The sequence below is a fragment of the Sceloporus occidentalis genome, unplaced genomic scaffold, assembly GCF_023333645.1.
Source record: "Sceloporus occidentalis isolate IW3139 unplaced genomic scaffold, rSceOcc1.0.p SCAF_3, whole genome shotgun sequence".
Taxonomy (NCBI): Eukaryota; Metazoa; Chordata; class Lepidosauria; order Squamata; family Phrynosomatidae; genus Sceloporus; species Sceloporus occidentalis.
In genome coordinates this window covers 118,117,456-118,139,515 of record NW_028316983.1, presented here as the reverse complement: position 1 = coordinate 118,139,515, position 22,060 = coordinate 118,117,456, and the positions used below count along the sequence as shown (strand labels likewise).

At 39.3% G+C, this 22,060-nt stretch overlaps 1 protein-coding gene across 4 annotated transcripts in view; it reads left to right on the top strand.

Moving 5' to 3' along the window:
• LOC149316626 (ras GTPase-activating protein nGAP-like) overlaps positions 1-22,060 on the top strand; it is a 280,129-nt gene that overhangs the window by 112,419 nt on the left and 145,650 nt on the right. For all 4 annotated transcript variants that reach the window (XM_089515961.1, XM_089515960.1, XM_089515962.1 and 1 more), the window contains exon 2: positions 12,514-12,641. In XM_089515961.1, the coding sequence (XP_089372087.1) occupies positions 12,514-12,641 (128 nt within the window). The remainder of the gene's footprint in view (positions 1-12,513; positions 12,642-22,060) is intronic.

Below are 22,060 nucleotides of genomic sequence, written 5' to 3'. Positions count from 1 at the left end.
CTATGCTCCCAAATCTATTTTAGAATGAAATAATCACCGGATGGAAGAATGTGAAAGCATGGCTTTCTGGCGTTAATAATGAGTGAAAGCACTTAAAGAGTAGCAGTAAAATAACAGGCAATTATTGATACCTCAAATACTTGGAGGTGTATTGAGAAGTCACACATTATCAACCCATGGTGCCAACTCCTTGCCAAAATTATATTTAGAAGCCTTTGCTTTGTGCCTGGGGGCAGGAAAAAGTGAGTTGTACTATTTTGTCTATATATCTATTACCCAGTCCAAATCATGACAAATAGAAATGTTGTTTTTGTGTGCTTTCTAGTTGTTTCTAACTTATGGCAACTCTAAGGTGAACCTATCACAGGGTTTTATTGGCAGGTTTATTCAGAGGGCATTTACCATTGCCATCCTCTGAGGCTGAGAGAGGGTGACTCACCCAAGGTCACTTTGTTTGCACTATCCAAGAAGGCTTTCAGAGCCATAACAAATAATGGGTGGGTGCTTGCATGCACACACGCACATGCACACAATTGTATGCCTGCATGACTAATTATCATTCCTTAATATTATAAGATACATATTTGATCTTCCATATTATGGTTTCTATGAAAATTAAATTCAAGTGTTGCTGTGAAATACATCCATATAATGTGTATTTGTGCATCCGTGCACGTGCATTCATGCTCAGTACATCTGCCTGTTAATTAGAAACAAATGAACAAAATGCCAAGCTGTTTATGAAAATGAATAGAAAAACTGTGTTTTAAATGTCATCTAATTACCTGTGCAAATGAAAGTAACGTTCCAGATTTGAGAGGGAAGGAGCTGACAGATGTTGAAAGTAATAGGAGTAAACACATTCACATGAAGGTATGGTGAGCATGCACTGATAGCATGAACAGTCAACTTTTCACATTGTCCAGTCTCCAAATTATACTATATGGCTAGATCAGTGTTTGAATATGAAAATTATACTTGTGAATCAGACTTGTGATTTTGTAGCAAAGAGAAAAGGTGGTTATAATGTTCTGCCTCTTTGAGCATTTGCATAGCCTTAGTGGTCTAGAGAAAATATTTGCTTCCCAAGTAGAGATTGAACTAGAGCTAGATTGGGTAATTCATTGGCTGTACTCTTTGATCATACAGTCATCCATTGAAACTTGTGGGGGATCCATTCCGGACTCCCTCGTAAAGTTCCAAAACTCACACATATTCAAGCACAATAGGCTTGAATGGGGTGTGTGCATGCAGGCACGCACCACAGGTGTGTGCCCCATTGGGATTAATGGCGGTTGCCCCTCCACAGATTTTCCAATCTGCAAATTTTAAGTCTTGAAGGGGCAACTGTATTTTATATCCACCTAAGAGGTAGATTATTTATTTATAGCCTGCCCAATCACAAGGAATCCGGGTGGGTTACAGGAATAAAAACACAAATACAAATAGAATAAAATAAAAATTTAAAATTAGCCCCTTCTCATTCCCTCACTCCCTCCAGGCTGAGCGATGGCAGTTGGCCATGGAGGGAGGGCTCTGTCTCTTGAGGGCCTTGAATGATGAACACCTTGTGAGTTTCAGGGCTTAGCAGTCATTGAGAAACCAGGTCTTACTATTTTAAATCCAGCATTTTGTCCACCACACACATGCACACTAGCTCGTGTTTAAATTTTGCGCTGGTATTATTTTAACTTCCTTTCTCTCTTTTGGCTCAACAGAATCATGAAGCTTCTTAAGAAGCTTCCTAAAAACCAGAGATTCACCAGTGGAAATTCCTTGGAAGGGAATTTCATAAATGTTCAGTTCCTGTCTGCAGTTTCATTTCTGCTGCCCAATTAGAGTCCTTAACAGTTGTATATTTACTTTTCTTCTTCATTTTTTCCAGTTCTTTGAGCAACAAATTGGGGTGGCAAATCTAATGATCAATCTTTTCTTCTTCCAAATAATTTGTTAGGGTTGAGAATACTCATATGCAGAACAAGACTGCCGCAAAGATCTTTTTTGTGCAACCTAGAAGAGTGAAATTCAAACCCCCAAAAGAAAGCTTATTACACCTATCCTTTAAGCTCTGGATGAAATTGTCTTTCCTTGACTCACCCCATCCAAAAGTGATGCTCAGTCAGCTCCTTAAAGCTTGCCTTCTGATTGGGACACATAATCTTTTAAGCCCTTTGTGAGTTTAATAATAATCTTTGCTTTGAGAATCTATTCTGCCTTATGTATTTTACACGTTGACGGATGAGGGCATTTAACAGATGAGAAGAAAAGTCCTTCAAGCTTCAGCTGAATGATGGCTGGGCAAGGGCCAGTTTATTTGGCCTGTTTTTGAGCTGAATTAATCTACATAACCTTTTTTTATACCCCTCTCTGTTTTTGTGCCTTCTTGAGAAATAGCCTCGAGTCACTAAGATTAACAATGAATCAACATGTCTTGAACACATCAGAGTCGTATTAACACTGCAGAGAGGTGGGTTTCAAGGCTAGTTCTTCTTAATTTTCAAGTAGTCAGCACAAAACACAGTGATAGGGCAAGGAGTGTCCACTTAGTACTCTAGGGAAAGAATTTTAGATAATGTCAATATTTTGAAGGTTGTGTAGTAATTTACATATTGCACCAATGTAGATTTGACTTGGCAGCCAGCCAGCCTCAAGGTGGCAGGTGTCCTTTCAGATGTGTCCCTCAACAGCAGCATGGCAGGAGCAGCGAGAAATGCAGGAGCTCATCCTTACTTTTACACTGTCATTTGGCTATTGCTGGCTGCAGAAGCCTTTTTTGCTTCTGTCTTGGTAGTATGATTAGACTTCAAAGATGTATAATGTAATACTTGTGTGCACAGATGCATAGGGAAGTGGTGGTGAAGAACATCTGCTTCATCAAACCACCACAGAAGTATATGGTCTAGTATTGTATTTTTAACCTTGGCCAGGATGCTTTTGAGGGCCTAAAAAGTAACTTCTGTCCCCTGCTAGTGGTTCCTTGCACCTGACATCCTATTTTCAAATGTGAGCGCATGTTTGGTAGATGTTTCCTTTGGTAAGCAGGCATTCTGCACACAAAATTGCCAAGCTGTCGTCATCATCATCATCATCATATCCTGCCTTCCTCCCGCTACAGGGACTCACCTGTATATATATTCACATATATCAGTTTTACCACTCTGTGTCAACCAAACAGAGTTAAAAAGGCTTTTACCTATATGTATTTTTTAAAATAATAATTTTATTTACAAACAAAACATGACAACAAACAGTATACTAAAACAACAACAAATAAAAATGTCGCAGACAATAAACCCTCAAATGTGGTTATTTCACTGAAAAAGCAGAAATTAAACCATAACCAAAAATAATGCCCTGGAAATTATAAACAGGGATCCTGGAAGACATCTTTCCATAAAAATTTAGATAAGATTGGGGGATGTCTAGAAAGGAGGTCCCTCTGGATGCATTCAACAAGTGGGTGCCAAATTGTGTGGAAAGTCAGTCTAGAGTGTAAACCTCTCACTCTGTTATTACTGTCTGCAATTTTTCTCCATTAACTACAGGTCTCAAAGTCTAGTCCACCATCCTGCATTGACTTATTTATATAAGAGGTAAACTTGGTTTATTTCCAAGCTTCTTTCTTAGCCCAGTTTTTAGAGATCACTTTGCCATTTTTCCCTAGCTAGGGACAGCTCATATAGGCTGCATTCTCATCATGAGAGATGAGATGATCAAACTGGAAAACCTTTCATTTGCCAATGTCACCTGATTTACCCCCCACAGCATCTCCCATTCTCTAGCAGCAGATAGAGTTTGTCCTCCAGAAGGGAGTAACATACCTAGAGCCAAGAGGAATAGAACAGGCTGGGTTCCATTCAATATGCTTGACAGTTGCTGCGTAGGATGGTAGATGGCTGAACGGGTGCATAATACTAAAGAGATCCTTTTTGTGGTCACCACTGCCTGAATCCTTTATCTCTTATGGTCCCTGACTTAAAAGACAGCTCTTTCTGTAATATCATTTGATGGTCTTCACTCTACTTCCTACAGTTCACTGTGCGGATTACCCTTCTTACCTATTTTATCCCTTGCCATTTGATCTCACTGCATCTTGCCGACATGTGCATTGCCATCACAGTAGCCAGTCTTTGTCTGTGCTCTTATCTTTCTGTCGTCTTATCCAGAGATGCTCTGCAGGAACATCATGAGACAACTTTTCACACACCCATATTTGGAGCATAGAGACTACAAAGAAAGAGAGCAGTTGGCTTACCTGTAATTGAAGTTTTGCAAGTAGTTGCCTTTGTGTTCACATAGCCCAACATGTGTCCCTGCACAGGTGTGTCCAGACTATCTGATCAGTTGTCTGACTCTTATGAGGGTTGGTAGGAACTGGATGAAGGCAAAGGCCAGATCCAAGAGCGTGGGATGATGTTTCTGTCAAAAACCTTTCAGCTGAAATCACATTAAAGTTGTGAGAAGATACAGTATCTATATGAGTGAATGCACAGTTGATTGCTGTAATAAGTAAGCAAGCTTCCCCCAAATATCTACCAAGGGTGCTCTGATAAGGAGTTTTAGTACATGAATATACTGTATTATTTTAATATTTTAGCATTTTATAGTGTGGTGTTTCAGCATCTGTTTTTAATTATATACATTTGATGTTCTGCCCTTTGGTGGAAAGGGTATTACAAATAAATGTTGTTGTTACCTTATATTCTTGCTCAGGACCTTGCTTTTTCTTATATCCTCACACGTGAGTATTCATTTCTCCATCTTCTGAATTTGTTTCTATTGCTGCTGTGTTCACATTTTTACAAGGCCAGAACACTTGGAGGGAGACTGATACTAAGTGGAGATCAATTACTAGTGAGTTTAGCAGTTGGCAGTGTTGTGTTGTAAGCGCTTACAGGACTCAGCAGCATTCTGACTAATTGCTCCAATTTAAACTACTGTTAAGTGCTTTCTCACCTTCTTACTGTAGGGAACTACATAGGGAATTGCTGCAGCTTTGACAAAGGAAAATTGCCTTGTGAAACTAACATGTTATTTATTGTCTTGCCCCAACACACACACACACACACACACGTTTTTTAGAAATCTTGATTTGAGGTTGGAATATCTACATTGGCACCATATCTCTCAGATGTAGTTTTAAAAGCCAGGTTAAGACTCCGGGATTCTCTCTGGGTAAAATAGTTCTCATTGAGAAGCTCCTTATATTAAGGCTTGTGGTCCAAAAAAAAAACAACACATGTTACTACAGGTTAATCATGGCAGGCTTTCACATCTGTACAAACAAATGTATATAATGCTAGTCATCTGGTATGTAAGTGTATTTGTCCCTTTTTTCTTTTAATAGCCCCCGAGGCTATACAATATTTCTAGGCTGAAATGCATTGGCCTGTTTTCAGTAACAAAATCCTAACATCTTGAGACTTTGGCTGCATCTGCACTGCAAATGTAATGCAGTTTGACACCGTTTTAACTGCCATAGCTCTATGCTATGGAATTCTGGGATTTTAAGTTTTGTGAGATAGAGAGCTCTGGTGCCAGGATGGAGCCATGACAGTTAAAGTAGTGTCAAACTACATTATTTCTGCAGTGCAGATGCAGCCTTTATAAATTTTCTATATCACAGTTATTGGATGTTTCCAGCCCTTTTGCTTCTGTAGTTGCAAGAACCAGGAAATACAGTCTGTTGGGTTTTGTTTTTTTTAATGTAGAGATACTACCTGCAATTTTTGTACTCTTAATATTTTCTCTAGGTTAATCTCACTGCCACAGTTGTGTAGACGATAACTTCAAGTTCATAAATAAATAAAATAATATATTAGTGTTATTAACTGTTTATTAGGAAAGGACTTTTAATGAAATCCTGTATTTTATGTTGTTCTAATGGGTTTTTCTTGGGTTTTTAAAAAATTGTTCTAATTTATAATTGAATTGTACTTATCCTTTTGTAAGTTGTAATGCTGTGCACTTTTGTTTATACCTGTTTTAGCTTTGTAAGCTGCGTTGAGTTCCAGGGCTGGCAAAAACTGGTATATAAATATAACAACCACAACCACAATAACGATAGAAGAAATGGCAGAAAATTAATGAATTTAACCATTGTTTTGATCCTTTCAATCATATTATGGATCTTATTTTATTTTTATTTCGTATTTTTTAAGTAAGCAAGAACATGAAAGATCCTCCTTCCTATCTGGCACCTCCAACCGAGAAGATTTTACATACAGTACTTGTTGTCTTTTGTTAATTTTTTGATGTCATATATTAGTTGATCATCAAGCTAACGGAAGTTACTCAGATTGCCATCATGAACAATAATTACCATGTCACTTTGTAGTTCCAGATGGCAAAATTAATGCTTCTTCCAAGATCTTGCAACTAGCTCATCCATATCAGTTCTTAATGTTCCCAATGTTCTGTGCTGACCTTAGAATCAAGTGCTTTCTATTTATTGTCAAATGAATTGTCAAATTCATTTTCAAATTAATTATTATTCATTTTATGTCCTCATATGTCCTGGCTTGTCCTGTGTTTGATGTAGTTACTACTGGATTCTAGGACATAAGCATATATGGTACATTGTATTCTCTCTACAGTTTAAAATATCCCAGTTCACTGTTGGGATTTAAATGAAAAACATAAATTCTTGCAGCAATGTGGGATTGTATTGGGTGGGATGACTATCTCAGGTGTGAGGAATATTTGGCCCTTTAGATATTGAACAATTCCCATCATCCCTCACCACTGGCAGTTATGGGAACTGGAGTCCTTTGGCATTTTGAGGTCTACAGATTCCCCACCCCTGCTCTGTATTTATTCTAGGTTCGGAACATTTTGTTCATAGGTGTGTGTTTACAATATTTAAATATTATTTCCAACTTATTTGTAAGAGGGTTTATACATTAACTGAATTTTAGACTTTTGTATATTTTTTTACCTGCTTCTTATGTCTTGATTTTTTATGCATTCCTATTATTATTATTAACCTTTATTTATAAAGCGCTGTAAATTTACACAGCGCTGTACATACAATCTTTATAATTGGACTGTTCCCTGCCCTCAGGCTTACAATCTAAAAAGACACGACACAAAAGGAGAAGGGAGTGGTGGTGGGGAAAGGACCTCTCTATTAGGATAATACATATAAAATACATAGCAATACAGGAAATGATTCCTGCCTCCAACTGCCTTGGATTCTCGCTTTATCCTACAAATGCCTCCAAGGATAGCATTTGTAAAATAAACGTTCTTGTCTGGATGACTACAGAGTCAAATTTAATGTTACATACCTTGAGAAGGAGAATTTTACCCTTGAGAAACAAGAGAGAGGCTGGGTTTGCAGGGAAGAATAAAATCAGGATCCTGTCCCACTCTTGCCTGACACTTTCCTTCTAGTTTCACTATTCAACAAGCTTAGAAGAAATGGTTTAGTATGTCTTTGAATGTTCAGTGCCACTTTGCCCCACCCTTGTGCACTCCAGATGTTTGGGACTATAAACTTTAGAATTGCTAACTACTGACCACACTTGCTGAGGGAATAGGATTTGGAGAGCACCAGGTTGGAGGAAAGCTTGTTTAGCAAGCTTACCCTGTTATGCTTATAGCTCACTTGGTAAGTAGTTGCATATCTTTAAAATTCAGATCCAGCCTTTTATTATTTTACGCTGCTTCATTTCAAATTTGCTTTAAAAACACTCCCTTCTTGATTGCTAATCACACTTTCTGAATGAATTGGGAGTGGCACCTCATGCAAAACATATCAACGAATAGTTTCATTAATAGATTTGAGAGGAAATTTTAGGGTTAGGCATCTTTTATTGAGTGAGAAATGAATAATGTACACAAGACTCTGGTAGAATTGAGATAAGTGTAAAATAAAACTTGCAAATTAGATGAAAACCTGTGATATTTTCGTGGGGGGAGGGATCCAAAGAAGAACAGAATGTCTCAGCCCTAAGGACTTCCCCTGAAGCACACAAGACCTGATATGGAAATTAGGATTTTATTAAATAATTATTATAAATGTGGTAGTATGGAACTAGTGATATGGATGTATTTCTGCTATAAAACAGAAAACCACTGGAGTACAGTTCCACAAAGCTGCTAGGATGCCCTTCATTTCTCAGATTTCACATAAGCTCACCTATTCACCCATTTATGAGTTCTAAAAACCATTTTGATAAGACTGTGATTGAAGTATCCAAAGAGAAAGCTAGGGCTAGCTTCGCAGTTTAAGAAAAGGGAAGGATATGTTGCCATCTAGTGGAAAGAAAAGACCTTCATCCTTGGAGATAAGGAACCTCATGGATGTGGTTAATTCAAATCACAGTCTCCAAAGCAGAGAGTAACAAGCCATGTGGATTTAAATACCATATATTATTCAAGTATGATTCATTGATCTAAAATAGTGGTGGATCTTTTTGTAGTTAGAAGAAAAAGCTAGTAACTTTTTCACATTGTTCCTCGAACGACAATGAAAGTTGATGTACAATCTTTAAACCAGTTGCAAATTAGCTTTTCAGTGTTTCATTTTAAACTGTGTCTTAATAGTATATAGGATAGCCCTGCACAGGTTGCTAGACTGCATCTCCCAGCAACCCTAGCCAGTATTGTCAATAGTGAGTAACACTAGGATTAACAGTTCAGTAACATCTGGAAGGGCTGCACAGTTCCTATCCCAGATCTGGAATAAATTGTTCTGTATAGCACAGAAAGTATGCAGTTGCATAGATGCTCTTTACCATCATGTTTAGGTTTCTACTACCATTTTATCAAATCTTTTCTATTAAAAAAAAAACAAATATGAAAGTATGCCCCCCAAATACTCAGTATTGCACCCCACATGCCTTTTATATCCAATATAATTTTAAAACCATAATACACAAACACCATATGATCTGAACACTTTTAAAGTGTTAAGGCAGTACTAGAAAATATGTGACAGATTATTTTTAAAGATACAAAAAAGCACACTTATTTACTTTTTTTAAAAAAAGTCACACACATTCCCATCTAAAATTGTATTTCTTTCTAAATCCTTCATAACTGCAGATGACTTAAGTGGACATGATGATGATGATCCCTCCTTTTTTACCAATTCGGGACTCAAAACAGCTTATTACAAATTAAAAAACACATTGATAAAATTGGCAAAATATGAATGTTAAAAAGAGACTAAACAATAAAAAATTAAAACCAGATTAAAACATGCACTATTAAACACACACACACATCCATATACCAGTACAACAATTAGGAAAAATCAGCACATTGTTTAAGTAGGACGGACCTTATAAAATCAATTCTCAAATGCCTGTTGAAACCGAAAAGTCTTTGTATGTGAAAATACACCAGTCTAACGTCCCTAGAAGGGGAGTTCCAGAACCTGGGGACAGCCACTGAAAAGGCCTTCTCCTGTGTGTCCACCAAAAGTACCTGTGAAAATGGTGGGGCAGAGAGATGGACCCCTCAAAGCATGGGCAGGTTTGTAAGGAAGAATACAGTTTCTCAAATCACTGGGACTTGAGCCATATGTAGTCAGGCTAATTTGTTGAATTTATTTTCATTATAGATGATGTCAGGCATGAATGCCACCTTGTGCTGCTATGACCATATCCCTCCACTATCAATCATATGCATGAACTTGTCTGGTTAGGAGACAACGTTTTCAAATGGAAGCTAAGCCAGTACTCCACAGTGCTCCATGCTGGCTGGTCACCATCTTAAACCTATACCCAAATGTAGTGCAGTTGATGTTAGATGTTGCTTTTCAGGTAACGTAGAATAGCAGGCATTTACCACAGAGAAGAGCCAAGCAGTGACCTGGCTCACTTCCCTTTTAAATGCTTCATCACCCACCAAGGAAACTGCTGCTGCGGCAGGCAAAAACAAAAAGCTGCAGTAGTGCCACACGCGTGATGGCAGCTGCCACAGTTGGTCAGCAGTGTTGCCAACAAGCCTTGAAGATATTCCCCGGAATGTTTTACCAAAATCCTTGGAATTCCCCAATGTTTATTATTATTATTCAGTCAAAATCCCAGAAAGAAATTAATTAAATTCCCCAGATTCCAGGGAATTCCCCGGAAGCTGGCAACACTGTTGGTCAGATGCCTGCTGGTGATGAGCCCCACTGAGCTCCTGGCAGATGCCAAACCATGCCATGCCTGCTCCCTGCTGCCAAAGCACCTCTACTTAATGAGGATTGAAAGTATATGACTAGTTCAAAGGGCAATAGTCTATCCCATGGAACGAGTGTGTTTTCTGGGAAACAGAAAGTACAGGTACTGCTACTGACTATTATGTGAGTGTCAAAACCTTTGCATATAATCCAGTATTAAAACTGCAAGTAGCTTGGAAGCACAGCAGCTGAACAAACGTTGGCTCTCCTCTGAGGCACAGGAGGAGAAAGCTAGGGCTTATTGTTGTTGCTGAAATGTCTTTAGGGCTGTTGTGGTGTTTTAGAATCACTGTAGTAGAACATGCCGTGGCACTTTAACTCAATGATTGCAGAGGCCATACATCAAAGCAACAACCCAGTTCCTAGCTATAAAACTTTTGAAAAAGAAAAGAAACACAGAAAATCGTTTTACTGATATCTCTGAGTCCTGTGCTGGGAGAAAAAACAGTCAATCAAAATTAATATAAGGTATTTCTCCTCAGCTCTTCAGCCAGAAAGGATGCCACAGAGACCTGGGCATCAGTAAAAATAGGAGAGTCCCTGCCTTCAGGCTTATAATGGATTTTTTAGGTTAAATTTTTGCATTGGATAGTAAAGTAAACTAAGATCAACAATAAGTGAAGCAAGCCAAGCAAAGTTGACTAGATCCTTGCAATGGTAGTATAAATTGTAAACGTAAGTAAGAACTATAATACTGGCAACGAATCCCTCTGTGCTTGGAAAACAAAATTAGCACATTATTAATGTTGATTAGTAACACACTGAGCTCTTACATCATGTCACCGTTAATGCAAGTTGTGTATGTGGTATACACAGGGAACTTTGCCCAGAGATCTTGCAGTCTCCATTAGAAATGCAAAATGAAAGGAAAGGTCAAAGGCTGCCAGGAGGAGAGATGTCAGATGGTGACGGAATGAGGAGTAATATGAATGTAGAATGGGTCAGAGAGGTTTAAATTAAATGTCTGTGCCTTAGGAGACAAGCAAGCATAACAAAAGAGATAAAAATGAAGGGCGGGGGAGAGAAATGAGCTTGTTGATGATGAGGTCAACCAAAAACTGTGTCATTGGAGTTGGAAGATTGGTCAAGCATCGCTGAAGATGAGAATTTAAAAGTAAGAATTAGATAATTGTATGGTTTCTCTTCAGATCATAGGCATGCATGTTTTGTGGGAAGGCAATTTTCTTCAGTCCTAGCAATAGTAAGGGCTGATGGGAGTTAATAGCCTCACGACATCTGGAGGGCCATGGTTTTCTTCACTTGTCTAACTCATTCGAAGCAGTATGAAGTATGATAGGAGGCCAGTGAAGAGACTTCAAACAGTTGGTGACAAAGCCATTGCCATCCAAGGAGCTGAATCGCTAACATCTAGAGAAAGAAGATGCAGTAGGAGGAGGTGGCCAACGAGGGGAAAGGACTTGGTTGTTCACACTTTTATATTTATTAGTGGTGTCTGAGGGCCATCCTTAAATGTTTGTCTCTGTTGTTTGAGCTTTTCTGGTGCATTTTCCTAGAAACAGGCCAGCTATGGATTCACCACCCCTAGTGGTAAATTTAACAATATCACACTATTTGCACTTGCTTGCATGCTAAAACTCACGTAGAAAGCAGTTCTGGGGCACATGGAAAAGGAACATTTATAGATTTGATTATTAACAAATCTCAGTGGCAGCCAGAACAGGTCTGCCATTTATTTATCTGTCTTATTTAGCTTAAATCTCAGTGGTCTGCTCTTTATTTGGTTTTAAAATTTGTAACCCACCTTTTGACTTGAAGGGCTTAGAATGGTCCCAGCAGTTCAAAACAATCACGATGGTGAATAGAAGCCAAGAAAAGAGCTATTCTTCTCAATTTGGAAGCAATTAATGGTCTCATCTATTAAAAAAACAACAACCCCATACTTGACAGTGTAGTATTTGCTTTTGGATCATTAACTTGTATTATCTACCAAATTGTATTTTTTGCACAATGCTTGAATGCTGTTGCAGACACTGTATTTCTCACATTAATACAGGTTTTTGTTTTAACAGACTGATGCGTGAAAATGCAAAATGCAAGCTTTGGGGGGGGGGTTGTTTTGCAAATATTTCAATAAATGAATGACGTTGTAACATATTTAGCGTCGAAACCTAGCTAAACTTTAAAAGGCAGTGAGTGCCACTGAATTTGGTGGGACATAGATCGGAGGTACAAAGGGCCGCTGTGGTTATCTGATAAATGCATATTTTTTTTCAGTACAGGAAAGAGCTGAATAACCTCTCCCTTAAGAAACTGTTGAGTACAGTGATTAACCTGATGAAATATTTTAACTGTGCCCTCTCTCTTTTTTTTCCTAGATGTGAAAGGACCTCCAACCCACAGGCTCTCTTGTGGCCAGTCTCCTGATTCAGAAGCTATAGTATGGGAGACCAAATACTCTATTTTGACTGACAGCCAGCTAGTGCTGCTCAACAGGGAGAAGGAGGTGAGAAGCTAAGTTCTATTAGGAAAAGTTCCCTTCCTTTATATACAGTATTTGCTCCATTTGCGTTTCCTGCTGTATTATACACATAAAAGATGGTGAATAATTTTTGTTTATATAAAATGAAATCTTTTTATAATATGAATATTCTTTGTTGGGGTGTGGTCTGTAGCCTCTGAAATTTCAGTTTCCAAGATTTTGCTTCATCCACGTGGTACAGAGATTCTAAAATTTTCTAAATCCCTGCCTACTTTCATAACTTAATCTTCTGAATCTTCTTGACCCAACAACCACCATCCACCTCTTTCAGCAGACAGTGAGACAGAATTCTTGTGCATGTGGTCATTAATACTCAGCCTGTGTGAAAATTCCAGAGCAGAAAGGATAAGAAGCTTTTTATAGTTTCTTCTCTCTGTATTAGAGAGGCTGAAAATATTTTTGGGGCTACAGCTCTCAGAAACCTCCAACTAGCACACTTGCTGGAGCATTCACAGAACAGTAGCCCGAAAAGTTAACTTTTGCAGGCTCTGGATTCCATGTTTAATATCCCAGCTTAGCTCGCTGCAAACATGAAACCAGCGATCATGAAATACTTCTTTCTTGCCAGATCTTCTCTCTGCCTAGAACTTCCCAGTTGCCTCACTTCAACCATCTTGCATTGGCTTTGGTCTTGCTCTCTAGTTTGACTATCAGTGTCATCTTCAGTTCGTGTGGCATATCAGTCACTATGTCTTTTGTGGGTTCACCAGTGTCATGCATGAACTGTGTGTGCTTGAAACACCTCCAGTTCTACCCTGAAAATTATAGACAGTCTCTTCTACAGAAACTCTCTGCTGTTACTTGTATCACAAAGTAAGTTTGGAGGTACATTAAAACATAATTTGAAAGCCACAGATCTGTTCTTTTGGGAGTGGGGATTTCAAATATCCCAGCTTTTAAATGAGGGAATCATTTCTAAACTAGGAGTAGCAAAAGAGAGCAGTAGAAAATATTAGATTGGCTTCATTTTCATAATGTTTTTTTAAACTGTAGCCTGTGGAATGGAATTAACTTGTCAGGAGATTATCATTCAGGAGTATTTTTTAAAACACTCTATATATTCATGTATAAGTCTAGAAATTTTAGTTAAAAAATTGACACACAAAAAAACAGAAGAGCCAGCCCTTCCTGGAATGGATTTAATCTACTCCTGCCGGCTACTGGCTCCATGTCTGTGGTGACAGCCTGCTTTGAGACCAGGCCATGTGGTCACTACATAGAATCAAAAAGTTGGAAGAGACCACAAGGCCCATCCAGTCCAACCCCCTGCCATGTAAGAACTCTCAATCAGAGCATACCCATCCAGCCTCTGTTAAAGACTTCCAAGGAGGGAGACTCCACCATTATTATTATTATTATTATTATTATTATTATTATTATTATTAACCTTTATTTATGAAGCACTGTAAATTTACACAGCGCTGTACATACAATCTTTTTAATTAGACGGTTCCCTGCCCTCTGGCTTACAATCTAAAAAGACATGACACAAAAGGAGAAGGGAGTGGTGGAGGGAAAAGGTAAGAGGTCCAGCAATTCCTCTCTACCTCCGAGGCCTGGACCAAGGCAGATGGACTGGAGGGAGGGCTTGGCTTCATAATGGATGGTTAATCTTCTTCCAGGGAAAATACATACTCTCAAGTAGGATAATACATATACAGTACATAGCAATACAGGAAATGGTTCGATAAACAGGCACCAAAAGGACATCAAATAGTAAGCGACAATTATGCAATGCCTGGGAAGGCTTCTCTGAACAGGATGGTTTTCAACTCCGTTTTGAAGCTGGTTAAAGAAGTGATGGCTCTTGCTCGTGGGGGAAGAAGGTTCCAGGAGTGAGGGGCAGCAAGTGAAAAGGGGCGAATCCGGGATGGGGCAGAGGAAATCCTGGGCTGGGAGAGCAGACCTTGACTACCAGAACGGAGGGCCCTAGTGGGAAGGTGAGGAGAAAGAAGGTCTGATAAGTAAGGAGGGGCCAGTCCATGGAGGGCTTTAAATGTCGACAGCAGGAGCTTATACTGAATGCGGAAAGGGGGAGTCAGTGAAGGGATGCCAACACAGGAGAGATGTGGTCAGAGCAGTGGGTGGAAGTGATAATGCGTGCAGCTGAACGCTGGACAGAGATTAAAGGACGGAGGTGAGAAAGAGGAAGCCCAGCCAGGAGGACGTTACAGTAATCGAGTCATGAGACCACTAGGGCATGGACCAGGATCTTGGAAGTAGAGGCAGAGAGATATGGTCGGATTTTAGCAATATTGTACAAAAGGAATCTACAAGCCTTGGCTGTGGTCTGGATCTGAGGGATACACAACAGAGAAGAGTCAAAGATAAAACCAAGACTGTGGGTGAGGGACACTCCGAGGGAGTGTGTTCCACTGTCAAACAGCCCTTACTGGCCGTTCTTTGCCACCTGTGTGTTTCAGGCCACAGTCTCTGTAACTCACACACATGCGTAATCCTGTATCTGTGCAGCATATCTTTCAAAACCTTTTAGATTACAGAAGCGTTTTGGTGGTAGTCTCACATACCCCCAGTCCCAGAATTCCATAGCATTGAGCCATGACAATTAAAGTGTCAAACTAGATTATTTCTGCAGTATGGATGCAACCGTACCCTATATTGGTGTAACCTTATACTACTATAAGTAATAGGTAGGACTAATGCTTAACATTAATTTATTCTTATATTCATCTGTCTCTGAGAATACAGTACTTTGTTTTATTATGTGTAGTCTACATATATTCATATTTAATTGGATTAATAAATAGTAAAAAAATTGGGTTTTATTGAAATCATATCAAAGCCAAAAAAATTTGTATTGTTAATATCAGAAACCATTGAAACATGGTTCATCAAACTTTCTAATACATGAAATAATGTTTCACAGTATTAATATAATAAACAGAATTATTTTTTTTTCATTAAAACATTAACACAAAAAGACCTTGATCAAATGAAATAAACTGGAGGTTTGGGGTGCGTGAGTTGTTCTTGTTTTTAAAAACTGGTCCCGTCCCCAATCTTGTACATTAACTTGAGAGCCAAAGGTCTGCCTAAATTAAAAAAAGGTCTCTACCTGGAAAGAGAGCAGACAGGGCAACTGAGCCTTCTGCATGCAGGAATTTCATAAGTTGGCCACAGAGGGGTTAGCCTTTTCCTCTCCAAAAGACCTGGAGAGGGAAGTAGGGCAGACAGAAAGCCTTTCCCCGAAGATCTTAAACATACAGCAGACTCATAGAGGAAGATATGCTCTTTCAGATAGCTTAAAAAGCTCTCTTACAAAAGCTCTGTAAGAAGTTACTTGCAAGGACTCTTGATCCATAAGGTGTGCAGCATACTTGAGGTATGTTGAAAATAGGTATGTTTCGTTTTTTGTGGGTTTTTCGGGCTATGTGGCCATGTTCTAGCAGAGTTTCTTTCTGATGTTTCGATCTGTTAGAATAGACTCACAACATATCTCAACTATGCTTCTTTGATTAAGAGCACAGACAATCCTTAGAGCCTAACCTAGGACTCTGACTTAGAGTCTCATACTGATCTCAGATTTTCTTTCTTGTTTTTTTAGAGGCAAAGGTTGGGGAAGGTCCAGCATGTATGAGAGCACAAGTTTTAACCCTTGTGCTTGAGGAAAGATGCTTCAGAGTATATGGAAGAGGCAATCCCTTGTTGTTGTTGTTGTTGTTGTTGTTGTTGTTGTGTACCTTCAAGTAATTTCTGACTTATGGCAGTCTATCACGGATTTTCTTGGCAAGATTTATTCAGAGGGGTTTGCCTTTGCCTTCTTCCAAGGTTAAAAGAATGTGACTTACCAAGGTCTCCCAGTGGATTTCCATGGCTGAGCTGGGATTTGAACCATAAGTTGTTGTCCAGCATTCAAACCAATTCTACCACGCTGGCTCTGAGGCAATGTCCCTTTATAGGCAATCAACTTGCTCAGTAAGATTTCTAGTAGCTGGGGTGCATTGACTGAATAGCTTCTTATTCTTTGACAGGACTTGATTGGCCGGAATAAATAATGCAGAATAAGATATATTATGCATATAGGAATGCACATTGCAGAAATGAGTTTTTCAGTGGGTTTCATGATGAAAAGTGGGCTCGAAAAAAGTTTACTTGATCTTCTATGATGAATTATCTTGTATTTCATCCTTTTCAAATACCTTCCGACACTTTTTATTGAGTATCCATGTAATGGCTTGCCTTCTATGGAAGAGAAAGTGTGTGAGAGAGAGTGAGATAGAGAGAGGGTGAGGGGTGAGTAAAAGTAGAGAAAGGGCTCTTGAGCAGGGGAGGGGATAAACACTGGTAGAAGCAGGCAGAAAAGATAGATGCCGCTGTAATACAAAGCAACTGCAGAAGAAAGTATGGAACATGGAGTGGCTCTGAAGTAAATTATTAGGGTAACCAAAATTAAGTTCCTTCCGTTATTGCTCCCCAAATTGGAGGCAATGTATATTCAGTTGATGGCTCTGTACAAGGATCTCCTTTCCCATGCCATAAGCAGTGCATTGATTGTTACTGATAAATTGCTGGCTTAACATTTCATTGTTTTACAATGGGTGTTTGCACTTGAAAAAGAAATCTGCACGATGTTAACTGGAATTTTTCATCCACTCGGTATTCATAACCGTATGCTAGCTGAATGTCAACAGTGTCTTCTAATAAGTGAAAGGAAGCTTTGTCTGGATGGCTGCGTGTGTTTGTATGTTGTTAAATGGAACAGCGGTTCAAAGGCTGTTTTGTAGTTCTCTTTGGGGCCCTTAGGAGACATTAACCACTTTGTGACAGCTGCTTGCTAATTCTGCAATTGAGAGGAGGTGGTACTGACAACAATTGCTTAAAGCTTTTGCAAATGCTGTTAGTCTAATTATAAATCCATTGCAATGCAGGAACAAAGGGGAAAGGCACCCTGTTATAACTTCTTCACCAAGGTTGATTCAGTGGAGGTGCACTACTAGCAGGAGCTAAATCTTTACCTCTAAGCAAGCATACCTATCCTGTACCTCCTTAGCATGAATTCTGACATGTTTCCAGAGGGCTAGGAGCCATGTTAGTCAGTTGCAACTAAAACAGAAAACAGTCTTGTGGCACTAAAGACTAATTGATTTAGTATAACATAAAAGTTAAGAACCAGCATGGTGTAGTGGTTTGAGTGTTGGCCTATGACTCTGGTGGTAGTCAGGGTTTGAATCCCTGCTTGACCATGGAAACCAACTGGGTGACCTTGGGGAAGTCACACACTCTGAGCCTCAGAGGATAGTACAGTGCACCTGCGTCATACGCAGGTGTGCTTTATGCATCTTTCAGATATGCTGAAAGCAGTGTGGGGAGAAGGAGCGGTTCGTCCCATAGGGAACAATGGAGTGCGCATCCATGGTGTGTGCGCATCACTGCACCGCCGCATGCACAAGCCCCATTCGTTTAAATGGGGCTCAAGCAAAGGCAGAATTTGCTTTACACGGGGGAGTCCGGAACGGATCCCCTGTGTAAAGTAAGGGCGCACTGTAATGGCAAACCCTTTCGGAAGAAGCTTACCAAGAAAACTCATGGTAGTTTCGCCTTAGGGTTGCCATAAGTCAGAAACAACTTGAAGACACACACCGCATAACAAACATAAATGTTTTTACACTACAGATCACATTATTAGGTGGCACAGTGGTTAAATGCCTGTACTGTGCAGCCACTCACTCACAAACCATAAGGTTGTGAGTTGAATACCAGCAAAAGGGCTCAAGCTTGACTCAGGCTTGCATCCTTCCGAGGAGGTCGCTAAAATGAGTATCCAGATTGTTGGGGGCAATTAGCTTACACTTTGTAAACGGCTTAGGGAGTGCTTATGTGCACTGATAAGCGGTATAGAAATATATTTGCTATTGCTATAAAGGCTTACACTACAGTGTTGGGCTTTAACATGCCTCAAGATTCTCCCTTGCTTTGGAGAGTTATTTATTGACAAAAAATATTGACATGGTCCTTCTGGTGCAATATGCAGTAGTGCAGCTGGCTATGTTTTGTGAGCTGTGCAGCCTGTGCTTGTGAGCAACCAGAAAATCTATTCCTTATCATAACAATTATTGATTATAGATTATTGTAACTATTTGTAGTTTTTATTGTCTTTCCTTAAGTGGTCTTGCATAATATATTTTGCCCTGTGTAATTGTTGGACTCATGGGTGCCTGGATGATGTTTTCCAGGATTGGATGTATTTATAACTAACTAACATCAGATAACGGATCTGCCATTTCTAGTAGAAATCGCAGCTGAGCAGTGACATATGGTTGCTGGTTGTTGGTTTGTTGTGGTTGTTACTGGTTTGTAGTTACCTCAACATGATACAGGTATCTATTGTTGATGGGATATCCTGTGTGTGTGTGTGTGTGTGTGTGTGTGTGTGTGTGTGTGTGTGTATGCTTTCTTGGATGATGGAATAGAGGGCATACACATCAAATTTGCAGATGACACAAATTAGGAGGGTTAAACAATACCTCTGAGGATAGGATCATAATTCAGTATGACCTTAACAGATTGGAGAGCTGGGTCAAACTAACAAAATAAATTTCAGCAGGGAAAAGGTAAGGTACTACACTTTGTGGGGGGAAGTGCAATGCACAGGTTGAGGATGAGTGACACTTGTCTTGACAATAGTACAAGTGAAAGGGATCTAGCAGTCTTCATAGACCACAAGCTGAACATGAGTCAACAGTGTGACACAGCAGCTAAAAAGCCAATATGATGCTAGGTTGTATCAATAGGAGTGTAGTGTAATAGTACCACTCTATTCTACTTTGGTCAGACCTCACCTGGAATACTGTGTCCAGAGGAGGGCAACCAAAAGATGAAAGGTCTGGAAACCATGTGCTGTGAGGCGTGGCTTTGGGAGCTTGTTATGTTTAGCCTGTGGAAGAAAAAGTTAAAAGTGACACAATAGTCATGTTTAAATATTTGAAAGGATGTCATATTCAAATTGAGCAAGTTTGTTTTCTGCTACTCCAGAGAATAGAATCCAGAACAATGGATTCAAACTACAGGAAGAGATTCCACCTCAACATTAGGAAGAACTACCTGATGGTAAGAGCTGTTCAACAGTGGAGAAAATGTTGGCTCAGAGAGTGGTGGAGTCTCCTTCTTTGGAGGTTTTTAAACAGAAACTGGATAGCCATCTGTTGGGAGTGCTTTGATTGTGTGTTCCTGCATGGCAAGGAACCAAACTGGATGGACCATGTGCACTCTTCCAACTCTTATGATACTGTGATTCTCTCTAAAGGTCTGTGACCATTTCTCTTCTCCTTAATCAAACATGCAGCTGCTTCTAACATAAAGGTAAAGCAGAACAATCTCCCTCGGAGTGTAGTGGAATCTCCTTCCTTAGAGGTTTTTAAACAGAAGCTGGATGGCCATCTGTCGAGGATGCTTTGATTTAGATTTCCTGCATGTCAGGGGGTTAGACTGGATGGCCCTTGAGGTCTCTTCCAACTCTATGATTCTATGTATGGTATGTGGATTTGAGTTTTCTGCAATTATCAGTGATTAGAGTTTTGACTGCAAAGGTGTCCATCTCTCCTAGATATAGCAGAAGGGAAAGCACATTTTTGAATGAGCAAAATACTGGTTATGATCACATTCAGAATATATATCTGGAAGTTTCTTTAAAATCTGGGTCATATAATTATGTGAGGATTTGTTTCAGCTGCCATGCAAGAAGGATGTGAGTAATGTTATTCTATGGAAAGAAATATTGAAATGTGGGAGGTTACTATACATTGAAAGTGTGATTAGTATATGATGATGGCTCCTGATAAAAACTCAAGCACAACTGTGTGAACCTTTGAAGACAACAGACGTCTTTATAGTGCCATTGTTCAGTTTTTTGTATGGGATTTTTGTTGTTATTGTTGCAAGATAGCAACTTCTTTTGCCAAGATGTTGCATTATCCCAGGGCTCAAGCAACAATCTTATTGGTGGGGGAAATATACTTACTGCCAGCACTTGAGGCAGATGCAGTATTTCATGCATGTGATGTGGGTGAGTAGGTGCATTAAGAATGTCTTGAATAATGCAGGGATGGGCATTGTGCAGTCCAGATGTTGCTGGATTATAGTCTTGATCAGTATGATGGTGATGAACTCTTGGAGTTGTAGTCAAACAGCTGGGTGTGGGGGCAGGCAATTATTCCTGCCACTGAGACAAACTGTGCTACTCCTCTCTTCATATCGTTTCCATTGTGTAACATTTCAAAAAAACCTGTTTGTAACTTGTCTAGAGGATAGACTTTATCATACTACAGTCGGCCCTTCTTATACACGGATTTTTTATACACGGATTTAAGCATACACGGTTTGAAAATGTTCCAAAAAAGTATAAATTTACCTTGATTTTCCATTTTTTATAAGGGACACCATTTTGCTATGTCATTATATTCAATGGGACTTGAGCATACACAGATTTTGTTATACACGGGAGATCTTGGAACCAAACCCCAGCGTATAACAAGGGTCCACTGTATGTCATTCAGGTGCAGGAGGGATATACCTCTTTTGAAAAGAAGGAAGCGTTGGTATACTCCTTTTGTTACTTGGCATTAGACATTGCTATAAAACACACACACAGAGACACACACACACACGTCCTAATTAACTTGATTTTATAGATTTTCTGTGTATCTTCATAATTCAGTGCCTGAATCTTCTCCACACTTTCATATACAAATCTTGGCTAACAGCACTGAGTGTTTGCTTTTGGAAAGTTAGAGCCCATCTGCTCCCATTCCCATATAGCCCTGAGTAACAGCTCAGGGACTGGATGTCAAACATGGAGAGCCAGCATGAAATGAATTATAATCTAGAAAAACTGGTGTATTTGTAAGAAGAAATGTGACACACCAACACTAAATCAGTATAGGCCACAATTTTGGTGTCTGTGCATGACTGCATGACTGCTTCTTTTTTATCACTGCCCTCACCAGTTATTATATTTCTGTCACACAGTGTCACTGTTCTCTGTTTTATTCTTTGAGACCAGAAAATACATTGTGTAAATTGGGTCAGTTTAGTAGTAAAAATTGTGCTGGGCACCCACAAAGTCCCAAGTTTTATCTGTGGCGTGTTCACTAACACATTGGGATGTTTGTACATGGTTTCTACCAGCCTTTCTTATATTTGATTACATTCTGTTGGAACACTTCAGTTTCTAGAGGGTATTAGTAATAACACAAGCTTGATATACATTTTGCCTTTCTATGGTAACGTCCGTGTAACCCAAATGCTATCTTGTCCTAACCTCATGACGGCATATAAAAATTAGGTTGCTAATTGGATTGGGTATCCTCTAGATGTTCTATGAAGTTCTGCTTCAGCAGTCTGTTCTCCAATTAGGGCAATAGAAA